Here is a 26992-nt window from a genome sequence, read left to right as displayed (position 1 = left end):
GATGTGTAATTTCTGCCCCTTTTATGCCCCTAGAACGCCTGAAGGTGCTACTTGGATGTTGGGTCTCTGTATGTGGCTAGGCTGTGGAAAAGTCTCATACATGTGGTATCACCATACTCAGGAGGAGTAGCAGAATGTGTTTTGGGGTGTGATTGCAAGTATGCCTATGCCAGGTGTGAGAAATTTGTTAATGTATCAATTACGTGTGAAAAAAAACTCACCATGTCTTTTACTAAATACCTTGGACTGTCTACTTTCCAAAAAAGGGTCATTTGGGGGCTATTTGTAATTTCCTAGCATGTTAGGGCCTCTAGAAATTAAATAGGCCCTAGTGAGTATGGGTATGAGGTACATGGTACTGCTACTCATTCACAAAAAAATGTAGTGTAAAAATTTTTAAAAATGTCTCCTGAAGTAGATCCAACATCAATCATGATGCCCGCTGGCACCGCCTACCCAAACAAAAAAAAAAAAATGCTCCGTTCTTGACACTGACTCCCGCTGCGCCAACCTGACAGTTCTTAAATATCTAAGGGGTGGGGGCCACCCGCTGACGTCATCATGTGCTGTGATTGGCCAAAGCATTGCACCTGACCTGTGGTTAGGTGCATTGCTTTGGCCAATCACAATGCACTGTCAGGGTGCAGTGCATTGTGGGGTGCAGCGGGTGAAGAGCCCGCTGAACACCCTTACCGTTTTTGTGTTCAATAAACACACAAACTGCCTATGTTCGAGTTGAACTTACTGTATGTTCAACTCGAACATCAAGCCCAACTCTAATCACCGCTACAGAGTGCAGAGTTACCGTCAACATGACAGATACAGGACACAAGAGAACGTGAGGAGACTCCATAACAGACTGCAGAGTGGTGAGAGGCCACTGACCACATTGCTTTACCCTCCTCTTAAAGGGTCAGTGTCACTCTAACTTAGGACTTAGTTTGAGGACTTGCGCTCTTTACTGTGGGATACAAATATACCTGAGCACTCCAATCTGGGACTCTGGGCCTCAAAATTCAGTTCCACACTGGGAGGGGTCTTAGAGAGACTCAAGGACCTTTCAGCTTCTAGGTGAGTACCACTTTTAGTTAGGACACCCTAGATATAGTATTCTTGGTCCACACTTTGTAACAAAATAAAATCAATTGTACAATACAACAAAACAGTTTATAGCTGCTGCCAGTTTTTGTTGTCATTACCTCGTTGGGTGTATACACCAAATAAATCCTCCTTCTTCAGCCTTAGTTCATCAGAGGGTGTGGCGTTGCTGGAATGGTTGATAACATCCAGAATCAGTGGCTCCTTCATTGGCCCTGGTTAAGAAAGCTTTACAATAAAAAATAGGTTTTACAGATGCTTAAAGACCTCTGCCTTGCAAGATATCTCATAAAAAATTACATCCAATTGATGATTCCCAATATATGACCTGTATGTTATGACAGACGTTTGAAAATAATTAGTGACATAGGTGTAGCATCCTCCTAGATAGGTTATTTCTAATGTAAAAAGGTTTTGTTATTAAAGCTTGCAAGATGTTTATAGAGTGTAATGTGAGAGTTAAATTAAGAAGTTCACTTTTGTTGGCTGACTAGAGTTCTAACTATATTTTTTCAACAGTCTGTACTGACCAAGGCAGGAGCTACAAGCCAGAGACAGAGCATCTAGGGGGAAAGGATCACTCCTGTCTGTCAAAGGGACAGAAACACAGCCGCATTCTCAGCTGCCATTCAGTCACAGCCGATCTGACACTACCTGTTCCTGGTCTGTTAGCCGCCTGAGATCACGAGAGAAAAAAAGAGAGAGAGCCCTCAGAGCTGGCCTGAACACCACACTGCTGGCCTGATCCCATCCACTCCTCGCTATCAGTCGCCTGACAGGGAGGGTACTGCTTCAGTCTGTAAGAAGAGGAAGAGAGAGAGATGTGGCTGAATTCCTAGTTGTGGTCCAATCTCCTCAGTCTGAAGATAACACCATCGACCCAACTTTGCCTACTCTTGTCCATCAGACACCAGATAAAGGAAGAGCTGGCACACCACACCCTGACTGATGAACAACTCACTCCTTTACTTGTGCAAGGAATTGGCCTATAGTTCTACAGAGGAGAAAGTGTCCTCCTATTTGTAGATAGTTTTGCAGTATCCCACTCAATTTCCTGTCCCCATTGAAGTTACCAAAAAATAAAAACACCAAAAAAGAATACCCCTGGACTGTTCATTGAGTCAAAGAGTGACTGCGACTGTATGCCTGGCTATGGGGCAACTAATGGGAACCCCCCCCCCACTGGGCATCTGTCAAGTGGCGCCTACGGGGGTAGCGCTACACAGGGACACAGTGAGTAGAGGATAGACTGTTGCTGTGTGGAGCTCTTTTCTTTGGGAGAGACTGTTCCAGTTTTTGCTGACTCAGGGCCATCTCCAGTGGTGTGGGATCCCTCTGAAGCTGAATGTCCACATAATCTACTATTAGAGGCCTACTATCAAGAAGTTAGTTCTGCTAGAGAGTGTCCTCAGTTCAAGTTGCACTAGTTCTGTAGTATCTCAAGTCTCACCTTATTCCACATCCCCGTTCTTCAAACAATAAACCCTCAAAATTAACTCCCTCCTGGTTATTGTGTGGAGGAACTGAAAACTGCTGTGTGCCTGCTTGCTGTGCACCCTTTAGGGAATAAGAACCTGGGGTATACAGTGGGATCAGCTTGGGGTCTGTGCTACATAGGCAACAAAAGTAAGATTGATATGCTCATCTTGTACACAGTGTGCAGAACACTATCAGGTTCCCACACTTCACAACAGTATCATTTACATTTTTGATAGCTGTAATAAAGTAGAGCTGTTTAGTTTAAGACCTCATGCACACTAGGTATTAAAAATGCTTCTTTTAAGGGAATTTGTGATTTTTTTTGCCTCTAAATGCCCCTCTATGTTAGCCAAAACAAATAGTTTGTGTTTAGGTAAATGTCCTTGTTAATTAAAGTGGTAGTAAATTCCGGATTTTGATTTTTACCTACAGACAGGGGCGGACTGACAACTCATGGGGCCCCCGGGCAATAGGGGATCATGGGGACCCTGTGTCCTTGCCCAAACTAAAAAAAGTCTATGAAAAAGGTACCAGGGGCATCTCATGGGGCCCCCTACTGACCCCGGGCCCTCGGGCAGTGCCCGAGTTTCCAAATGGTCAGTCCGCCCCTGCCTACAGGTGAGATTGTAATAAAGCTTACCTGTAGGTTCAATGTATATCTCCTAAACATGCACCGTTTAGGAGATATTCGCTTGTTTGGCAGCTGGTGATGTCACCAATGCATTATCGCTGAAGAAACGGCATACTTGTGCCATTCCTTCAGAGCTCTGTGCCGTGGCAGTGACTCATGTGAGCATGTGCAAGAGTGATGTCATAAGCAACTCGGCCATTCAAGCAGCCACAGCCCACCAACCCAGAAAGAAGACCGGGTGAAGATGGAAGCCTCTGCAGTGGTGACAGCTAGGGTTGCCACCTCATCCCTTTAAAACCGAGCACATATTAATTACACAGGTTCTTTGGCTAATTTATTGCAGATAAGGCACTAACACCCCGGTCACATCGAGTGCGACTTGGCATGCGATTTGCAAATCTATTGTCTGCTATTAGAGTGGTCATATCGGTGTGGTTCCGACTTGGTCAGAGCCGCATTGATTTCTAAAGTAGTGAATGCACTACTTTTGGTGCAATTTGCATAGACATCTGTGTCAGATATTCAATAGAAAGGATGGCACTTTCAGGGTGCATGAACATGTATACCAAACTTTTGGTATTCATGTTCATGCACCCTGAAAGTCCCATCCTTTCTATTGAATATCCTTAATTCTAAGGGATGTGGTGCAATAAGCATATCTGGTCACTTGCTCGCCACTTTACTGTTACTATCTGTGTCAAATGTCTTGCAAATCGCACCTCAAATCGGCAAATCACCCGCATTTGAAATAATGCGACTTCACTGCAAGTAGCACAAATTCAAAATCGGCTTTGAGGTGACTAGGGTGTAAGGGTACGTTAGTGTTTAGCCGCCTTTGCGGTTTTTAGCGTTTTTTATTGGGAAATTTTTTTTTTGCTCAAAAGAAGTCCAAAAATGCTGGTTTGATGCGTTTTACTGCATTTTTTCCACGTTTTCAGTGTTAGAGCTAGAAACCCACTAGTTTTCTTTTTTTCTATCCAGCCAAAAAACGCTGGTTACAGTCTATGTGTGCATGGACACATAGGATAACATGGTAAGGAGTTTATTGGCTGTAGAAAAAAATGCCAAAAGCCAAAAACAGCCGCTGTAAAAACGTCCAGTGTGCATGAGGACTAAAGGTTACACAGTCATGTGACTCACTTGCATACATTATTGCATGAGATAATAAAAGAGTCAGTTCATCAAAGTAAAAAATCGAATGTGACCCCTGATGTGAGGTAAATGCAGCACAATTGTTAAAATACTGAGATAAATACCTAAAAAAAAAAGAGATAAATCATTAAAGTCAATTCATTAAAAAAACACATTCGTTATTTATCACCTGGTGTTTGCTGGCGGTATTTTAGAAATGTACAAAATAACAATTAGAGGAACTCTGCACTAGCAAGAAAGTGAAAAGTATACAATGTATCAGTGTAAAAATTTTCTCCTCTGAGCTCAGGAAAGCAAATAAATTGTAACATTTCATCAGAGGGAGATCATTTTTTGAATGAAAATACACAACAATGTTTTCATGGTTTCACAGTGTTGCTGTGTGCCTTCTGGTGCAATGTTAGCCTGCAAAAAAAAATTGTGAAAAAACACAAAAAAATTCCGCAAAATTGAAATGAGAAATATCTCAAAATATAAATATTTAACGCATTCAGTAAATATCGCAAAACAAATATTTAATGCGTTTGGTAAATAACGCATGTTTTTAGTGAATTGACTACTTTTGAAATAAATACTGCATGAGTTATTTTAACTCTAAAAATCATGCGGTATTTATTCTCTGAGGCTCCGTTCACACTTATGCAGTTTGCTTTTTGACCGTTTTGCAGTGCTTTTCACCGTTTGTTTTGTGATTTTCTATATGCGTTTTTGACTCGTTTTTACAGCGTTTTGCATTTTGTTCAGCTCTTTTTTTTTAAAGTGGAATTTTTTTTTGCTGGGCAGAATAAAAATGCAAAATGCGGCAAAAATGCACTACAATGCATTTCAGCAGATTCTCCATTAAACTCTATTGTAGCAAAGACGCTGCTCTTTGCTTTTAAAAAAATCCCTGACCCTTTCCAAAAATGCAGCAGCTCAAAAAAGCATAGATGTGAACATGATCCATAGTAAACCGTGTTAAACCGTGTTTTCCAAAAAGCAAAAAGCACTAAAAAACGCATTGATGTGAACAGAGCCTAAATGAATTGACCCCTAAGTGAGTTTAGTCTTTGGTCACACTGAATATGACTTTGAAATTGTGCATTTCACTTGAATTCGCACAATTTCAAAGACGGATGTCAGTAGGACTTCAGGTGCAACTTGGAAAACATCTGTGCGACTTCATGCAAAAAGTAGTGCATGAAATACTTTCAAAATCGTTGCGACTTAGTGTTGCCACCTCATCCCTTTAAAACCGAATACATATTAAATACACAGGTTCTGAGGCTAATTTAATGCAGATAAGGCACTGAGTTTAACCTCTTGCCGACCGCGCATAGCCGAATGACGGCTTCACCGCGGCCGGCCAGTTCTGAGTGGACGTCATATGACGTCCTCCCAGAACGTGCTCTCCTGCGCGCCCCAGGGGGCGCGCACCCGGCGATCTCCGTGATCGCTGTGTCCTACGGACACAGCTGATCACGTGATGTGGTGAAAGGCCGATCCCACCGGCCTTTTACCACGTGATCAGCGGTGTCCAATGACACGCTGATCACAGGGAAATGCAAGTGCCGGTTCTCGGCTGCACTTTCCTCACGCTGTCAGATCGTGAGGAAAGTACTGCCGAGAACCGGCAGTTGTCAGAGAGGGGATCGGCACCGATCATCAGGGCACTGATGATCAGTGCCCTGATGATCGGTGCCCAGCAGGGACACCCGCAAGTTCCGCCCAGCAGTGCGCCCACTAGCCCCGCCCACCCGTTCCCAGCAGTGCCCCCACCTGTGCCCAGCAGTGCCCCCACCTGTGCCCAGCAGTGCACCCACCTGTGCCACTCTGCAGTGCCACCTACCTATGCCCAGAAGTGCCACCTACATGTGCCCAGCAGTGCCACCCACCTGTGCCCACCCACCTGTGCCCACCAGTGCCACCCACCTGTGCCCACCAGTGCCACCCACCTGTGCCCACCCACCAGTGCTGCCCACCAGTGCCACCCACCAGTGCAGCCCAGCAGTGCTGCCAGTCAGTGCCACCAGTCAGTGCCCAGGGGTTGTGCCAGTCAGTGCCGCCAGTCAGTGCCCAGAAGTGATGCCAGTCAGTGCCGTCTATCAGTACCCATCATCAGTATCACCTATCAGTGCCACCTATCAGTGCTGCATATCAGTGCCGCCTATCCGTGACCCCTAATTAGTGCTGTCTATCAGTGCCGCCTATCCGTGCCACCTCATTAGTACTGCCTATCAGTGCCCTTTAGTGCTGCCTATCAGTGCCCATCAGTGCCGCCTATCAGTGCCCATCAGTGCCGCCTCATCAACGCAAATCAGTGAAGGAGAAAAAATACCTGTTTGAAAAATTTTATAAAAGAAACAAATAAACTTTTTTTTTTTTTTCTAATTTTTTGCACTTTTTTTAATTTATAGCGCAAAAAGTAAAGCGCCCAGTGGCGATTAAATACCACCAAAAGAAAGCTCTATTTGTGAGAAAAAAATGATCAAAATTTCATATGGGTACAATGTTGCATGACCGCGCAATTGTCAATCAAAGTGCGGCAGCGCTGAAAGCTGAAAATTGGCCTGGTAAGGAAGGGGTATAAGTGCCTGGTAGGCAAGTGGTTAATTACCACATTAATCAGCCACAGAACCTGTGAAATTAATATGTGTTCGGGTTTAAAGGGATGGGGTAGCAACTCTAGTGCAACTTTTGATGGAGTCGGAATGGGACCAATGTGACCGCTTTTATTGCGGACAATAATCGCATGACAAGTTGCACCGGTGTGAACCACTGAGTTTAATGCCCACCTTAATCAGCCACAGAACCTGTGTAATTAATATATGTTTGATTTAAAGGGATGAGGTGGCAACACTAATGACAGCGTGCCACTGGAGGACTTTGTTTCAGGCGAGTCTTTCATAATGTGCTAGTATGCGCAGGGGCGGACTGACCATTTGGGAACTCGGGCACTGCCCAAGGGCTCGGGGTCAGTAGGGGGCCCCATGAGATGCCCCTGGTACCTTTCATAGGCTTTTTTGGGTATGGTTTGAGTGTGGGCAAGGACACAGGGTCCCCATGATCCCCTATTGCCCGGGGGCCCCATGAGTTGTCAGTCCACCCTTGAGTATGCGATATATACTAGCACATTATGCCTTTACATTGCAGGAAGAAAGTTTTTTTTTTTTTTTGAGGATATGTTCACCCTTCCTAACATGTCACACTCATTTTCAGGGTGTAACATTTAACTGGCCTTTGCTCCCCCCATTCCCTGCTTTGACAACTAGCGGGGAGTCTTCTCCCCCCTCACTAGCTGTCGAATTACAAAAACTAAATGTGGCCATGTGGGGCTCCATGCACACGGCTGCATCACTCAATCACAGTCATGAGTGAATGAGAGACTTCAAGTCCTGGTAGTAGGATTGTCACCTCATCCCTTTAAACCCGAACACATATTATTTACACAGGTTCTGAGGCTAGTTTAATGCAGATGAGGCACTAAGTGGTTTTAGTTACCACCTTAATCAGCCATAGAACCTGTATAATTAATGTTTTTGGTTTTAAAGGGATGAGGTGGCAACCCTACCTGGTAGCCTTAGTGGCTGTCGGCTTCTAATTTTCAATGAACTACCAGATATACTGACAGGTCTGCAGGAGACCTGCATGGCACCAGGGGCTGTCAGCTTCTAGTTTTCAATGAACTACCACGGTGCTGCTGAGTACTGTGGTAGTTCATTGATTCTTCCTGTCAGTATATCTGCATGCCCGTACATCCCATATGGGCAAGCGGATATACTGACAGGTCTGCAGGAGACCTGCATGGCACCAGCGGCTGTCAGCTTCTAGTTTTCAATGAACTACCAGATATACTGACAGGTCTGCAGGAGACTTGCATGGCACCAGCGACTGTCGGCTTATAGTTTTCAATGAACTACCAGATATACTGACAGGTCTGCAGGAGACCCATCAGTATATCTGCATGCCCATACATCCCATATGGGCAAGCGGATATACTGACAGGTCTGCAGGAGACCTGCATGGCACCAGCAGCTGTCGGCTTCTAGTTTTCAGTGAGCTACCATGGTGCTGCGGAGTGCTGTGGTAGTTCATTGATTCTCCCTGTCAGTATATCTGTTTGCCCGTACATCCCATATGGGCAAGCAGATATACTGACAGGTCTGCAGGAGACCTGCATGGCACCAAGGGCTGTCAGCTTCTAGTTTTCAATGAACTACCATGGTGCTGCGGAGTATTGTGGTAGTTCATTGATTCTTCCCATTAGTATATCTGCATACCCATACATCCCATATGGGCAAGTGGATATACTGACAGGTCTCCAGGAGACCTGCATGGCACCAGCGGCTGACGGCTTCTAGTTTTCAATGAACTACCAGATATACTGACAGGTCTGCAGGAGACCTGCATGGCACCAGCGGCTGTCGGCTTCTAGTTTTCAGTGAACTACCATGGTGCTGCGGAGTGCTGTGGTAGTTCATTGATTCTCTCTGTCAGTATATCTGTTTGCTCGTACATCCCATATGGGCAAGCAGATATACTGACAGGTCTGCAGGAGACCTGCATGGCACCATCGATCAACTGATCGCTGGTGCAATGGTTTACAGGCTCCTGCAGCCAAAATAATCAATGCACATTTTTTTTTTTACCTGCTACAAATATGCATTTATTATTTTTTCTAAAAGGTGAACTTGTATTTTAAATGTTTACTAACGTTTTAACTGATGTCTATCTCATAAGATTAGGATGTCTTTACACCGCGCATGCGCTTTATCACACACGACAGCGCGCCCTGAGAACTCTGGAACGCGCACGTGTGCTGAGAGGAGAGCGAGAGAACGCTTCGCTTGTGATTGGAGAATGTCTTTTTCCTGTATTCTCTGATTGGTCAGCAGGGTCGCGCCAGTTTGATTGCAGCTGTGTGTGTGTCCGGGTTCTGCTAGTTTTGGCGCCAGGAGGATTCCGTCAGCTCTCGGTAGTCCAGTCCTGAGATCATGGCTCCTGTGTCCAAGGGAGACAACCCGCAGCACGGTAATCGGGGGCGGGGTGACGGTACAAAGCACGCATTTCACTTCTATAAATGACATGGTTGCGGTTCAGCCAGTTCATGGCGAGATTCTGTCTGTAACGTGTACACTGAAGTGTCTTTGGGTTTGTTACTGTAATAGGGGTCCGCTGTGGTGCACGGCAGGGGAAGGGGTTTGTAGGTGGGTCACAGACTGCAGGACATCTGTGCTCCCCCCTGAACACACTACATTCCTCACACCAGGCACAGGAAATGACATGCAGCGACTTTTATAGCAGCCAATCAGATTGCAGTTCTCAGTGTTGCTGGAAGTAACCGTGACCATGTGTTCATCCCTGCTGTGTGGATGACACCTAACACAGTGGGGGACATTTACTAAACCTGGTGCTTAGTAGCCAATCAGATGCTAACTTCAGCTTGTTCAATGAAGTTTTAGCAAACTTGGAAGCTGGTTGGTTGCTATGCACAGTTGCACCAGTTTTAGTAAATGACCCCCAGTGTGTCTTGAATCCCATACACACGAGAATATTGGATGAACTATCGTACATTTTTTTTTTTTGCCTGCTAGTATCATATCAAAAGTGAAATGGTTACTAACCAGCTGCCGACCGCAGATAGCCAAATGACGGCTTCACTGCGGTCGGCCAGTTCTGAGTGGACGTCATATGACGTCCTCCCAGAACGCGCTCTCCTGCGCGCCCCAGGGGGCGCGCACCCGGCGATCTCCGTGATTGCTGTGTCCTACGGACACAGCTGATCACGTGATGTGGTAAAAGGCCAATCACAGCGGCCTTTTACCACCTGATCAGCGGTGTCCAATGACACGCTGATCACAGGGAAATGCAAGTGCCGGTTCTCGGCTGCACTTTCCTCACGCTGTCAGATCGTGAGGAAAGTACTGCCGAGAACCGGCAGTTGTCAGAGCGGGGATCGGCACCGATCATCAGGGCACTGATGATCAGTGCCCTGATGATCGGTGCCCAGCAGTGCCACCCGCAAGTTCCGCCCAGCAGTGCGCCCACTAGCTCCGCCCACCCGTGCCCATCAGTGCACCCACCTGTGCCACTCTGCAGTGCCACCTACCTGTGCCCAGAAGTGCCACCTACAGGTGCCCACCAGTGCCACCCGCCTGTGCCCACCCGCCTGTGCCCACCAGTGCCACCCACCAGTGCCACCCACCAGTGCAGCCCAGCAGTGCTGCCAGTCAGTGCCACCAGTCAGTGCCCAGCAGTGATGCCAGTCAGTGCCGTCTATCAGTACCCATCATCAGTGTCACCTATCAGTGCTGCATATTAGTGCCGCCTATCCGTGACCCCTAATTAGTGCTGTCTATCAGTGCCGCCTATCCGTGCCACCTCATTAGTACTGCCTATCAGTGCCCATCAGTGCCCATCAGTGCTGCCTCATCAACGCACATCAGTGAAGGAGAAAAAATACCTGTTTGAAAAATTTTATAAAAGAAACAAATAAACTTTTTTTTTTTTTTCAAATTTTTTGCAATTTTTTTATTTATAGCGCAAAAAGTAAAGCGCCCAGTGGCGATTAAATACCACCAAAAGAAAGCTCTATTTGTGAGAAAAAAATGATCAAAATTTCATATAGGTACAATGTTGCATGACCGCGCAATTGTCAATCAAAGTGCGGCAGCGCTGAAAGCTGAAAATTGGCCTGGTAAGGAAGGGGGTATAAGTGCCTGGTAGGCAAGTGGCTAAAGATACAAAGACTCAATAAAATCAAAGTGGCTAAATGGTTAGCACTTCCACCTGGCAGTACTAGGGTCATTGGTTCGAATCCCAGCCACGGCACCACCTGCCTGGAGTTTGTATGTTCTCCCTGTGCGAGTTTCCGCCGGGTACTCCGGTTTCCTCCCACACTCCAAAGACATGCTGGTAAGTGAATTGGATCCTGTCTAAATTGGCCCTAGTATGTATGATGTGAGTTAGGGACCTTAGACTGTACACCCCTTGAGGGTTAGAGACTGATATGAATGTACAATATATATGTAAAGCGCTGCGTAAAGTGATGGCGCTATATAAGTACCTGAAATAAATAAAATCCAAAAGCGAGAATTTGACAGTGATGTCATGTATTTGTATTGTATTTTTGGACGACTACTGTACTGAATAAACAAAAATCGTACAATCTGGTGTCGTACGAGAAAAATTCTCGCTTGTCCCTTTGGATATTGTCACACGAATTGTCATGATCAGGTCTCGAAAGTTGTGTACTAATGATCCGATTATCGGACGATCGGTCCTTGTACGAAAATTTTTTCGTACAATTTTCTTATCGTGTGGACAGGGCATTAGTATTGACCTCAACATTGAGAGATCTGAAGACTGAGGGAGGTAATCTGACATCAGTGCGTGTGGTGTAAGGCCCATTCACACATTGGCGTCCTGGTTTGTTGTATTACACCCCGCTCACATCAAACCTGATTTTTAAAATCGTGAAACTTACAGTGAAACCGTGCGATTTCAGAATCGGGTGATCTGCCGATTTCCTTGCGATTTGCAAGACATCTGACACAGATGTCTGTGCAAATCGCAACAAAAGTAGTGCATGTGCTACTTTAGAAATCGGTGCGGCTCCAACCAAGTCGGAACCACACCAATATGACCGCTCCTAATAGCGGACAATAGGGCTCTACTTGACATACAATTTGCAAGTCACCTGGCGTGCAAATCGCACCCAATGTGGTTAAAGGATTTTACCCTAGGTTCACACCTAAGCGTTTTCCACAGCGGTTTACGCAGAAATGCAGTACAGTCCATTTAACATGATTTCCTATGGGACATGTTCACATCTCCGCGTTTTCACTCGGTGTGCTTTTCGGAAAGGGTCAGGGACTTTTTTTTTAACGCAAAAAGTTGCGTTATTGGTTTTATAGACTTTAATGGAAATGGTGCAGAAAATCATGTTGTGCGTTTTTGCTGTTTTTGATGCATTTTGCGTTTTTAAATCTGCCTAGCAACAAGAAGAAAAAAAGCATAAAAAAATGCAGGTGCAAAAACGCAATGCAGAAACTGCTCAATTGCAACCTGCATAGGTGTGAAGCTAGCCTTAGATAGGGTTGCCACCTCATCCCTTTAAACCCAAACAGATAAGGCACTAAGTGATTTTAGTTACCACCTTAGCCACAGAACCTGAGTAATGTTTGGTTCAAAGGGATGAATGTGGCAACCCTACCTTTTTAGATCACCTTTGGAACTTGTTACATGTTCCACCTGTTTTTAGGGTGGACCATGTAACGTACCCAAAGCCGCAGCCGTGCTCACTGCTTCCCCCTCCCTCTGACAGATAATACAGGAAGAAGTCTCCCCATACTATGTCAGATGTGAGGACAGCATGGCCGTGCGGGGCTCCGCCCACATGGCTGCGCCACTCATTCACAGAGCTATTATTATTATTATTATTGCAGGTACTTATATAGTGCCGTCAATTCACGAAGCGCTTTAAATATATATTATACATTCACATCATTCTCATTCTGTGAATGAGTGCCGACAAGTCCTGGCAGTCTTAGCGGCTGTCGGCTTGTAGTTTTCAATTAACTACCACCGCACTGTGGAGCGCCTGTCAGAATATCTGCTTGACTGTAAGTCCCATACGGCAAGCAGATATACTGACAGGTCTGCAGGAGACCTGCATGACACCAGCAATCTACTGATCACTGGTGCAATGCTTTACATGCTCCTTTGGACAAAAATAATAAATGTACATTTTTTTTACCTGCAAAAAAATGTGCATTTATTATTTTTGTCCAAAAGGTGAACTTATCCTTTTAAAGTGATTGTAAAGGCTCCAGGTTTTTTACCTTTATGCATGAAGGTAAAAAACCTTCTGTGTGCAGCAGCCCCACTAATACTTGCCTGAGCCCCATCGCGATCCAGCAATGTGCATGAGAGCCTTAGCTTTCTGGAGACTCTTCTTCTACCTCTTCATTGGCTGAGGCAGCAGTGGGAGCCATTTGTTCCTGATGTTGCCAATCACAGCCAGTGAGGAGAGAGAGGGGGCAAGGCCGAGCCACGGCTTTATGAATGGAAATGCTGAGCAGCAGCTCAGGAGCAAGACTGCTTGGATGCCCTTATAGCAAGCTGCTTGCTCTGGGGGGCACTAGGGAGCAGGGAGGGTCCAGTTGCACCAGCAGGGGGATTGGGACAGCTCTGTGCAAAACCACTACACAGAGCAGGTAAGTATGACATGTTTGTTGTGTTTTTTTTTTTTTTGCCTTTAATATCACTTTCATGCATGCATACATGTGTTTAACCACTTGCCTACTGGGCACTTACCCCCTTCCTGCCCAGGCCAATTTTCAGCTTTCAGCGTTGTCGCAGTTTGAATGTCAATTGCGCGGTCATGCAACACTGTATCCATACACAATTTTTATAATTTTTCTTTCATTTAAATAGAGCTTTCTTTTGATGGTATTTATTTGCCACTGGGTGTTTTATTTTTTGCGCTATAAATGAAAAAAGTGCAAAAAATGTGAAAAAAAAAGTCTTTGTTTCTATTATAAAATTTTGCAAAGAGGTAATTTTTCTCCTTCACTGATGTGCGTTGATAAGGCTCCACTGATGGGTGCTACAATGATAGGCACAGGTGGGTGGCACTTCTGGGCACAGGTGGGTGACACTGATGGGTGGCACTGCTGGGCACCGATCATCAGGGTACTGATGATCGGTGCCGATCCATCCTCTGATAATTGCCGGTTATCGGCAGTACTTTCCTCACGCTGTCTTGGGAAAAAAGAGCACTGGAATGAAATTTCCACAACAGGACATAGAGGGCAAAAGAAAAACTGAATTCCAACTTTCTATTTTCATTTCATTCATACAGAGAATACTGGATGCTGTGCTGCAGTTCTTCTGCATTCCATGACTGAGGGGTATAGATGTTTGTGTGTCATACTTCATGAATCTTTTTTTATGAGTCTTGTAGTATGAATTTATGAATGGAAATGCTGAGCAGCAGCTCAGGAGCAAGACTGCTTGTAAAAACATTTTTTTTTTTTTTTAGTTTTCCCACTTGATTTTTGATTGTATGGTATATTTTTTTGTATATCTTGGTTTCAGACATGGCGGATTCTGGAAGTTTTGCAGCTTCGCGTTCACGACGTGAAAAAACTGAAAAGAAAGGCCGTAAGGAAGCCTTGGAGCGGTTGAGAAAAGTAAAGGCTGGTGAAAAAGTGAAGTATGAAGTAAGTAAACTCCAGTCTTTTCATTTCTACGTTGTAACATGAAAGATTTTTTTGCAGATCTCCAACCACGTTTTTGTTATTGAATCCTTTGCCTGCAAAGGTCATGACTGTCCTACTTGTCATGGCAGTCAAAAGAATCTCACATCTGCAATAATGAAAGCAAGCTTATTTTAACCACTTGCCCTCCTGAGGATTTACCCCCCCCCTTTCTGACCAGGCCATTTTCTTGCTTTACAGCACTGCGTTATTTTAATTGACAATTGCGCAGTCGTTCAACGCTGCACCCAGATTAAATTTACGTCCTCTTTTTCCCACAAATTGAGCATTCTTTTGGTGGTATGATCTAGATCGCCTGTGTGGTTTTTATTTTGTTGCGCTATTAAAAAAAAATAAATAAATAAAAAGTCCAACAATTTTTTGAGAAAAAAACAATATTTTGGACTTTTTGCTTTTAAATTGTTCAGTAAAAAAAATCAAATTTCATCATAAATTTAGGCCAAACTGTATTTTGCGACATCTTTGCTAAAAAAAATCCCAATACATGTAAATTAATTGATTTACGTGAAAGTTATAGCATTTAGAAATGGTGGTATAGATCTTGGGATTTTTTTTTTCTACTAGTAATGGTGGCTATCAGCGACTTTTAGCGGAACTGGGGGGAACTGACTTAGTGTCACTGACATCCCCAGTGACTTCAATACAGAGATCAGTGCTAAAAAAAAAAAGCACTGACACTGTACTAATGGCACTGGGCAGGAAGTGGTTAACATGATAGGTGATCAAAGGATTAACTATATGTAGGGAATGGTTTGCTAGGGGGTGGGGGGTGTGTGCTTTACTTTAAGCACACTGATCAGGATAGCTGTACTGTGCACAGCCATCCCGAGCAGTGTGCTCGAGCTGACAGGGAGGAAGACTGTAAACAAAACAGTCTTCCTCCCTGTCGGAGATGCTCGGTAATCACTGGACGCCAGCGGGTAATTACTGGCCGGGGCCCGGTGATTGACAGCTGCAGCCACGCGCCCCATACCCGGAAATGCAAAATCACATGTATATATACATGATTTTGCGCACCCGTGCTGCCCTGTCGAGAAGCGGTTAAAAAAGCTAAGGTAGCCTTTGTGCTTCATTGTTGAATTCTTGAGTGCCTGTATAGCTGTGCAAAGAGATAGATAGATAGATAGAGATATATATATATATATATATATATATATATATATATACACACACGCACACACATATTTTTACCTTTTTTTGCAGGTAAAAAATGTGAACTGTGCATTTATTTTTTAACTCTGCAGTCTGTAAAGCCAGGATCTTGCAGACTCTGTTAACTCTGACCTACAAAGCCATTCACAACGCCGCCCCAAGCTAGATAACTGACCTGATACCCAAATACTACCCTACCCGTGCCCTCCGCTCCTCACAGGACCTTCTACTCTCTATCTCCCTGGTCTCCTCCTACCACGCCCGATTGCAGGACTTCTCTAGGACTTCCCCCATCCTCTGGAACTCCCTCCCCCAATCCATCAGACTGTCACCTACCCTCCTCACCTTCAGGCGCACCCTGAAAACCCTCCTCTTCAGAGAAGCCTACCCCAACCTCACCTGACCACTAACCTCCTCCACTCCTCCCACCACTCCATCCCCCACAGCCATTTCCTCCTGTACCACCTTCCCCTCCCTCCTAGATTGTAAGCTTGAAAGAGCAGGGTCCTCGAACCCCCCGTGTATTGTTACTGTCTTGTCTCATGTTCTGTCCCCCCTGCTACTGTACAGCGCTGAGCATACCCTTTGGCGCTATATAAATACTGTATAATAATAACTGTCTTCCTGTACCTCCTGTAGGGCAGGCAGATACTGAACTGCAGGAAGAATGAACTACTAGAGTGCTGACCAGCACCCTTGCAGTTCATTGAGAATTACAACCTTTCTGCCACAATGGCAAATGATAGTTGTAGTGCATTCGTTCACAGGAAATGTGAATGAATAAGTTGTTTGTGAATTGTGACAGTGGGTGTAAGGAGAGGGTCCCTCCTGCCTGCTGTCACAATTAGGGATTGGTGGTGGGCGGGGGGGGTGGTGGAGAGGGCAGGTGACCTAAGGTAACCTGTTACGTGTTACACCCTAAATACAGGTGTAGCATGTAACATGTTACCAAAGGTGAACTTATCCTTTAAAAAAAAAAAAGTCATTTGCTACAGATATTGTAGTACTGTAGCTGCTTTTAAAAATGAGATGTTTTCCAGTCCCTTGAATCCAGCTTGGACTTCTGCAGCCTGTTCTCACCTCTGTGGATCCCTGGCTCCATCATCTTGGATTTCTAGAGCTGCCTATATCGCTTCTAGCTGAAAGCCCTTTGCAGGCTCTAAAAACCGATACCAAGTTTACAGCTAAACAGCAGCTGAGAGCTTGCTTTAACCCTTAAATACCAGGATGTTTGTTACATACCTTGGTAGGCAAGGCGTTAAGGATCTAGTATGTGATTTTTTTTTTTTTTTTCCCCGGGGTCTGGGGCAGGGGGTCTCATGTCATTAAAAAAACAAAGCTGGCAGTGAATTATGATTTACTGGCAATTTACAAGTTTTTATTTTTTCTTTGTAAATGTCTTGCTGTTCATCCCACACAAAAATTTAAAAAAATGGTTCAGTGGACCCGTCCAAATCATTCCAGACCTTCTGTATTTGGTATGGAATTTAATAGGGAACTCTACGTGAAAAAAAAAAGTGCATAGGGTAGCCCCTTAAAATCCATTCCAGATCCCCCATCCGAATCATTGAATCATACCTGGCCACATACCCTTAACTGTGTAGGGTGCTTATATGAGTCTGGACAATTGATAATTAGTAGGCTCCAGATACCACACTCCCCAGGTGTATGAGTAAGAGGTAAAAAAATGGTACTATGTAGATCCTTGTCAACTATGATTAAAGACCGTTGACTCTAACACGACAACAGCCACATGTTGAAAAACAGCTCACTGAACTGTCATCAGCAATGATAGTGGTAACATTGTTGCGCAAATATTGCCATGGCCATCCATCTTTGGTTCATGTTAATAGGCAGGGTGACATCAGTGGATGCGAAGGATGAGGCTGGTGTGGACACTTGCTACTTTTTAGCATCTGTTGACAGCAGGCAGTTGTCATGTTTGTTCACAAAGAACATCCTAAACGTTTGGCATTCAGATGAACATCGAAGAGTGAAAGTTTGGACTGTTTGCTTAGATTATAAAATGATAGGTGCTGTATATGATTCACAATTTTATTTAGCTTTGTAGCCCTAATGTGAATATCCAGTGCCTAGAAGGGTAGAGATTATCACACAATGCACTTGTGTTTTTTTTTTTTTTTTTTTTGGTGCCTTTGCCTTACAATATGTAGAGCATGATCAGCTGGTATAGCCATTGCTACCACTTTTTTTTTTTTTTTTTTGGATTTTTGTCTATCCAATATTCTGTTCACACAACTAATCAGACAGATGGGTAGGGATCCCAATGCTCCTGGTTACAGCCTCATAGGTAATAATGGAGATGTCAGCTGGCATCTACTAAATTGGTGATGTGCATGTCCTGTTGAAATAAGCTTCGATCATTCAGTGCCCATTGATCAGACTCCTATATGTAGCCTACTCCAGCTTCACTAATGGGGCATGGAAACAGGGATCACTATGGGCTGGCTGGCAGAGATGATGTAAGCATGCTCCAACACAGCACAATGTGAATGCAGACCAGCAGGGGTTGGGGACAGTTGTACTTGGGCACAGTACACAGCAAGTGTACAGGTACACCCTAAATAGAATAATTCAGACCCTGCAGCACCTTAGTAGATGCATACATTTATTTTTTGTTTGAATTTTCCCATTTTACCTTAAGGTGGAAGAAATGACAAGTGTTTATGAAGAAGTAGATGAAGCATCTTATTCAAAGATTGTCCGAGACCGTCAAGATGATGACTGGATAGTGGATGATGGTGAGTTTCCTTGTTAAAGCTAATATTGAATAATAGCTGCATGATATGTTCTTGGTACTGCTTAAATATAGAGATACCTTTTTAAATTAAAGCTGTCACAAAGCAATTTGAGTTTTCCTAGTTAAAATGGGCACATAGAGGTACTATTTGTTTTTAAACACCTTAAAATCTGTTGGAACCCAGGATGCTCAATTTGCAAAAGGTAATTTTATCTTTGTACTTGGCAAGAAATTGGAATTAGAAATCTGCATTTGCACATTGCGCAACCTTGATTCTGGGGCCCCAGGTTTCCCAAGTTGGGGCCTGCACAAGCCTCCGGGTGTCAGGGAAATGTTTTTTTGTGAACTGGGAGTACCCACTAGAGATGGGTACTGTGTACTTCAGGGGACTGGCTAACTTTCAGATTAGAATAGTTTACTAACCCTTCGCATGCTTTTTTGTTTACCAGTGTTCTGCAGTAAAACTGAATTGCAGATGAATCGTGTGCATATAAAAAAGTACAAATTTATGTGTTGAGCAATATAGGAAATAAACTAATTTGATTCTTCTAGATTCCTAGCAATAACATGTAAGTAAGCATGCATAGCACAGGGATGTTTGATTCCTATCGCCCGACGCCCGAGACATGTAGTTCTGGGCACTGGGCAGGTAGTTTTTCTCTTCATTTAGTCCTGCTGCAGGAAAGCAGCGGGCTCACCTGCCGTCGGTTGCTTTCACACAGTACCAGCCTCTCCACACCCTGAGCCCGGCTCTTCGTCGGCTAGAGAGGAGGGAGAAGAGCGGACAAGTCCACTCCCCTCCCTGTCTTGTGCTGACTCGGAAGTGACGTTCTGGGTCCCCGTTGAGAGATTGCAATACAATCCCCGGGGAATTAATGTAATATGGTGCAGATGTGCACCACATTACATTCAGTGGAGTAGAGGGGAGACATGCAGGGTCTTTTAGGCCTTGCATGTCTCAAAAAGAACCTGTCACCAAAAATCATATAGGGGACTTTGAGGCCCCCACCCCCACATATACGCACGTACAAACGTAAAAGCACTCGCTGGGGCGCCTATGTATGAAACCGTCGATTGCGATACACATGTCACATATCACCGCGCATGCTAGGATGAGAGCACTAATTCTTGCACCAGAACTCCTCTGTAACACTAAACTGATGACATTAAGGAGCTTTAAAAGTGTCGACCTATAGAAAATATAGGGTACTGAAATTTGTCGCCATTTCACGAGCGTGCAGAAATTTAAGGTTTGACAAGTTGGATATCTATTTACTTGCTGCAACCTCACCTTTTATATTTTACAAAAAAATTAGGTAATTTATTGCTTTTTTTTGTGCCCTAAAATTAACTTGCTTGTATTTCTTACAAACATTTTGTGGTAAAATCATGCAACATAAAATATTGGAGCTACCACTATTTTATTCTCTAGGGTCTCTGCTTTCAGAAAATATATCATGTTTGGGAGTTTTGTGTAATGCTCAGGCCTAAAATGATTTTTTTAAACGTGTGCAAAAAATGCAAAAACGGCTCTGGCAGCGAAAGGGATAAAGTATAAGCCTGACCCACCCATACCTGATGAGCAGCCAATCGTTGTTCATCACACTCCAAGGTCTCTCCCCTCCTTGCTAGTCCATGGGTGCGGTGCTGGAGACAAGCAGGGAGGGGAGGAGGAGATAAACGTGTAATATTTTTACCATAGCGCTGTTTAAGTCACCATAAAGCCTCTTTTGTTTTTAAAAGCCCCCCCCCGACATTCCTAAAATCACCTCCGATTTAAATATGATTTTGGTTAAAAGATTTTTTTTCTTATCAGGACAAATCAAATTGTCATGAAGTACAAGTAGATTGGGGCCCCGATTTAGTCTCTGGACAAGTACTTTTTTCAAAAATTTCCACACCCCTGTAGCATACTTTTTACAGTGTGTATGTGTGGCGTGAATACTGCACTATGCATGCTCAAAATTTAGAATGCAAGAAAAAAATATAATGCTAGCAATAAAAAAAAAATAATGTGCATTTATTCTATTTTTTTTTTTTCCTTAGGAGCCTGGAAACCATTGCACCCTCAATCAGTGATGCAATGTCCAGCTCCTGCTGTCAGCCACAAAGGCTGGTACTGGTAATCTATTCATCCACAGAATTCTGAGTATGAATGACACAGCAGCACTCTTTTCAAACTGTGACAGTAGGTGCAGGGAGAAGATCCTTGGCCTTCTGTCATGGAAGTGAGGAAGAGCTGCAGGAATGGGAACACATTACAATCTAAAAATGGGTGGAACATGTAACATGCTTCTTTGGACAACAAACTTCCTGCTTGCTGTGCAATTCTGATGTGGGACAATTGCAGCAAAACCGCACTGTGTTTTGAGATGCAATTAAATATGAATGGCACCTAAACACAATCATTGCAATTTTTCCAAGATCCCCATATGATTTGGAATCATGGTGTTTCTGCCTGCAACTCAAAATTGTAGTGTGAATGCAGCCTAAGTCTCTGTTAGAAAAAACAACTATACCTAATAGGTGTGATAATGGTAAATACCTCCAAATTGTTTACTTTCTCTTTCAACCAAGTACAGCTTGGAGTTACAGAAAACTAGGTTAAGGTGTTCTCTAACTCCGTGTTCTTTTTACAAAAAAAGCCACTTCTGCTAATTTTAAGTTTTTCCTTTAATAGATGCTCTTAATTTACTTTTATGTATTGTGAGAGCATATATTTATATTTTTCTGTACCCTCTTTTCTGAACTTCTTCATCTTGTCCCTTTTTTTTTTTTTTTACCTGCTGAAGGGATTGTTCCCAGATATTTAATGTGGCATTATGTATCTGTGATTTGTAGTATAACCCCCTCTGTATCTTATTAGAAGTGATTTCTATGTTTTTATGACTTTAAAGATTTATATTCAGCTGTGGCTTTAGACTTTGTATAAATCACTGGATCCATTACCATTTCTACAATGAACTCTACTTTTTTTTAAAAATGTTTTTACTCTGGAATAATGTATGTGTGTATTTATGCTTTTTGTGCAATGGTGTTACATTTCAGGAGCAGAGATTAGCTCTATCGTTTAGAAAGCCTTGGTCTGTCAGAGCCGTGAACTGTGGATCAGCAAGGGGGAGGGCCCCGAGTATGGCGCCTTAAGCTTGGGACGCAGAGGAGCTCCGGATACTGGTGACTGAGACAGGGCTGCCTGCTTGAAGGTGTAATACGCCTCGGACCTACCTTGCAGGTCTCACTGGGGGCCAGGCGGATGAGAGCAGAGAGGGGAGGCTTTGATCTCCCCCCGCAGTCGAGTGGTGGTGCAACAGTTACCGGAGAAGCTGGGAGGCACCCACATGTCAGGCTCAGGGGAATCCCGGGAGATCTGCCTGCAGTGGTGGGGACAGGACGCTGGGGCTTCCTGTGCCAGAGGGAGGCGGTTGTGTCCCTGTTTGACAGGAGGAGAATGCCGGTGCCGGGCTTCCTGGAGGAGTGAAGTGGAGGTGCTGCAGCTGCTCAGCCTGTGGTTTCATTGAGGAGGCTGGTCCCTGGGCTCCTGGAGGGACCGAGGACAGATCCCTTGGTGGTATCAGATGAGGGACGGCTTCCTGAAGACACTGCATGGAAAGGATCTGTCAACAGGAGAATAAAAGACCCTAAGACACCCGATAGCACAAGCGTCTTTTAATCAACCGACTCCCCGCCCAGATCATCCATCCATATGGAGCTAGAGACTCATGCCTACAAGGACTCCGTGAGTTGCCGTGAACAACGGCTTAATAGTCATGCCAATATTGCTTTATTGTTGCCGTAGGAGCCTGGACATTTGTGAGGGAGGACTGGGCGGGTAGAAGAAGAAGGTGCTGGGTGTTCTCAGTAGGTCAAGTGTAATCAGGATAACGTGATTATACTCTATATCTATGTTAATATACTTAGGACTGCATATATGATACGGATTAATCCTTCCTATATAACTTGCGGATAAGTCCATGTAATATGAGTAGAACTACCAAAGGAGGAGGGGGAAAGACCCTTCAGTCGAATACTAACTCGAGTTCTATTAAGAGATACATGCCAATACAAGAAAAGAGCCCTGAGAGACAAGGTCCGGGGAATCAAAAGGAAATAAAGAGGAAGTCGTATGGGGAACAATCTAGATTGTCATTCGGAATGCGAGATAGAGATCAGCCAAATGAATCTATAAATAAAGTATAATGGAAAAAAGCATGACGGGCCAACAGGGAGCTTTATCTCAAATGCCTTCTAAAAATGAGATGGTAGAAATGTTTGCAAAACTAGAATGCTCCATAAAAAATTCATAAGGACTTGGGTCGAATGTTGTCTAGAGTTGAAGAAATAGAGGAAAAAATGGAGGCCCAAGTGCAGGAGATTATAAAATTTGGAAAAGGGAGTAGAAGAGATGGAAAAAGAACAGAGGAAGTTATCATATAAAGTGGAGGAACAAGAGAATGGAGAAATAATCTGAGGATCCGAGGCCTACCAGAGGATACAAGAGAAGAGGATCTGCCGGGAAAAATAAAAAGCAAACTTAACCCCTTGTTAGGTAGAGCAGGCACGGACCCTTTAAAATTGGAGAGAGTGCAAAGAATTAGACGATCTCCGGGAATCTCATCAGAGTCTCCCAGAGACGTGATTGTGCATTTTCATAATTACGAAGAAAGAGAGCGAATATGGAAAAAACTGCGCGAGACACGAACTTGCAGATTTTCGCGGACATAGCTTCTGAGACTTTGTCTAGAAGAAGAGTACTGAAATCGTTATTAGATCAGATGAAAGAGAATTTCAGTATAACTGGGGGATTCCCGGCCTGTCTGATCTGGTGGAGAAATGGGAAGTCAGCAAGATTGAGATGCCTGGAGGATTGAAGAGACATTTTGTGAAAAATTAGAATTTCAGTTTGTGGATGTGGAGGGATGGTCAGCAAGTTAATAGAAGGAAAAGGTAGTTGGATGTGGGGTTCGAAGGAGGGGGGGGGGGAAAGGGAGAGGGTAGGAATAGAGAGGGGGAGATGGAATGGGGACTTTTTTCATCCCCTTCCTTGTCCCTTTTTTTTTTTTCTCACTCTCTCTCTCCTCCGCTCTCGTCGCTCCCCCCGCCTGTTGCTCCCGCGATCTTTCATCTGATTCCTGAGAAGAACTGTGGGTAAGAATTATAGTAACGGCGGGCGTCTGGAGCTCCCCAGGGTCTCGATATAGTTGAAAGAAAGGAGAAGCCCCTATGTTGAGAACAGGGGGTCAAGATTGGTGTATATGCTCAGTCATACACCAAAATAGGAATCGCTATTGGGGGGTCCCATATCAGATTCTAGGGCAATATATAGGCTAGGAGGGTTTTAGGGGAGGGGGTAATCGGGGGTAGGGTGGTTGTCCATGAGTCAAGTAGTTATGGTTCCCCTACCTATAAATGGAAATGTGGATTTAAGAGAGAAATCGATATTTAGACATGATTCTGATTTAACATTTTGAAGGGTGAAGGGTCTTGATTCTCCGACTAAAAGACATAAGATGCTTAGAGAAGTGTATCAACACTCTATAGATATGGCCTTTCTTCAAGAGGCACATCTCTCATATGACACCAGCATTAAGTTATACTCTAGGTACTACCCAACCTGGTACTATGCAGACTTAATAAAGAGGGCCAAGGGAGTGGCAAAAGGATTTGCAAAAAATATAAACTGAGGTTGAGGAATAATTGGTGGATTCAGAGGGTCTGTATTTAGGCTTAAGAGGGAAATTGCAGGGGCAAAGATATACACTGGTAAATATTTATTGCCCAAATAAGAACCCAGAGGACTTCCTTCTAATTCTAATGGGGAAAATTATGGAATTTAAGAGAGGTAGTCTAATCGTGGCAGGAGACTTTAATTGCTGTTTGGACCCACGGATGGATACGTCTTTGGGGGCACAGAATGGGTGAGGGAAAAAACTAAGAAAGTTGAAAAAAGGATTACATCAAAATCAATTAATACTTGGAGAGTAAAACATCCCAGAGATAGGGATTATATCTATTATATCTTCTTCTCTTCTGCGCACAGATCGTATTCACAATTGGATTATGTATTAATAGAGCACAGGCATTTGGAATGCTTGGTGAAATCTAACATAGAGGTTATGTCCATATCTGACTGCGCTCCTGTCACGGTGAAACTACAATTGGGAGGAAAGGGAAATAAGAGGGCCATGTGGAGATTAAACGAGACACTTAGGCAGGATCCTGATATAGAAAAGAGGGTTAGGGAAGAATTAGAACAATTCTTTGTTATGCATGAAACCAAGGAGTCATCGGTGGTGACTATATGGGAGGCACATAAGCTCTATATGAGGGGAATTTTGATTGCTGCAGGAATAAAAAAAAGAGAGATCAAGAGAAGAAGCTAAAAAGGTAATTGAAGAATTACATAAATTAGAACAGGCACATAAAATAAAGCAGGATTCAGATTTATATGGGAAGATTATTCTTAAAAGAGAATAATTGAAGGACCTAATTGAACAGGAAACAAAGAAAGTCTTTAATAGAGTCTCAAAGGAAAGATATCGGTGAGGGAATAGGGCATGAAAATTTATGATGAAGAGATTGAAGGAAAAGAAATAAAAAAAAATTGTATAGAAAAAATTAAACATGAAAATGCGGAGTTAGTCAATTCCACCACTGGTATCACCGATGTGTTCCAAATGTTTTATAGTAAGCTGTATGAGGTGAACCCCATAAATTTAAAAGCCACAGAGGCAAGAATTTTTAATTGCAGCAGATTTACCAAAAATTGCAAAAGAGGAATTCATATCCCTAGAACGAGCTATCTCCCAAGATGAAATTAGGACTGCTCTGAAGAACACAGTGGGGGGGAAGAGCCCGGGCCCGGGCCCTGACGGTTATACGGTGGGATATTATAAAAAATTTTAAGAGTTATTGGTCCCTAAACTTTGTAGATATATGAATGCGCTGGGAGAAGGAACGGAAATGAGAGGAGAATCATTGCACGCACATATAACAATCATTCTCAAAGAAGGGCAAGATAGCTCACAATGTAATATCTATAGACCCATATCATTACTAAATACTGATACCAAATTGTTCGTGAAAGTATTAGCTACCAGGTTGAAGGAACTGATGCCGGAATGGGTACATTTACATCAGGTAGGTTAACAGCAGGTTTTAGCAGCGGTGAAGGTTAACTGGACCCTGACTGGGACTTTTGGAATGCAGAATGGAACTAGACAGGGATACCCACTATCCTCGTTATTGTTTGTATTATCCCTGGAACCTCTTTTGGCAGCAGCAAGAAAGAACATAGATATTACAGCAATTAAGATAGGAGGGGTAGAACATAGGGTAGCTGCATATGCAGATGACATACCATTTTATATAGTGAATCCTAGAGTGGTGCTACCCAAATTAATGGCACTGTTGAAACAGTATGGAGAGATATCTAATTTAAAAATAAACCCTACAAAATCTGAGATTTGGAATATTAATGTATCGAAGGTAGAAAGGAAGAACTTACAAGAAGAATTACCATTTGCATGGAGGGAAAGTGATTAAATTTATTTGGGAATAAAACTAACCCCTGCAACAAAGGACCTATACCAGATTAATTATATCTCACTAATAAATGAAATTAAAGAGGAGTTAAGACTCTCAGGGTGGGCTTCATGGATTGGGCGGATAAATCTGGTAAAGATGGTAATAGTCCCAAAAATCCTGTATAAGTTTCCGATGCTCCCTATAAACTTACCCAGATTCTTTTTTAGGATAATAAAAAAAATTGATATCGAGGTTTATATGGGCTAACAAAGAGCCAAGAATTAAGTATGAAACCTTATGCTATCATAAAGAGAATGGAGGACTAAATTTGCCAAATATGAGGAAGTATTATTTGTCGGTGTTATCACGGGTGGTGATTGGACACACATTCACAAGAAAAAAGTTGGGTTAAAATGGAAGGCATATTAAGCAAAACACAATTGGAGAGGTTAATTTGAACCCTACAAGAGTTTCGGGCATTGGATGAAAATAGTAGCACATTTACATGGGAAGTAATGAGAGTTTGGGATGGTTTACACCAGTCCATGGGATGGAAATGTAATTCATTACTGTTGCCATTGGTGGACACAGAATTTTTTTCCCCTGGGGAGGGGAAACGTTTTGGGAAAATGGTTTAAAAATAGAAATGCACGTTTGGGAGATATAGTAGACAAAGGGAAGTTATGCACTTTTCAAGAATTAAAGAATGAAAGGGATTTGTTTTAGATGAATTGACATATTGCCAATTGGGACATTTTGTCTCAACGCTCCCTCAGCAACTGAGGATGGTGGAGGACATGCTCCCAATTGAAAAACTGTTGAGCTTTAAGACTGGCTGTGAACATATAATATCTAGCATTTATAAGATTCTGGTTGAACTGTTGGGAGCTGGATCACTGTCGTTCTTGGAGGGATGGGAAAGAGAATTGGGTA

At 43.5% G+C, this 26992-nt stretch overlaps 1 protein-coding gene across 2 annotated transcripts in view; it reads left to right on the top strand.

Moving 5' to 3' along the window:
* Positions 1-9235: 9235 nt before the first annotated feature.
* Positions 9236-26992, top strand: part of POLA1 (DNA polymerase alpha 1, catalytic subunit) — a 472294-nt gene continuing 454537 nt past the window's right edge. For both annotated transcript variants that reach the window (XM_089673893.1, XM_089673892.1), the window contains exons 1-3: positions 9236-9370; positions 14441-14565; positions 18440-18536. In XM_089673893.1, coding sequence (XP_089530019.1) covers positions 9334-9370; positions 14441-14565; positions 18440-18536 — 259 coding nt within the window. In that variant the 5' untranslated portion in view covers positions 9236-9333. The remainder of the gene's footprint in view (positions 9371-14440; positions 14566-18439; positions 18537-26992) is intronic.

This window comes from Staurois parvus, unplaced genomic scaffold, assembly GCF_062004578.1.
Source record: "Staurois parvus isolate SC_StPar_1 unplaced genomic scaffold, SC_StPar_1.0 ptg000145l, whole genome shotgun sequence".
In the NCBI taxonomy this organism is placed as follows: Eukaryota; Metazoa; Chordata; class Amphibia; order Anura; family Ranidae; genus Staurois; species Staurois parvus.
The sequence above is the reverse complement of the archived record's forward strand: the minus strand, read 5'-3'. Positions and strand labels throughout refer to the sequence as shown.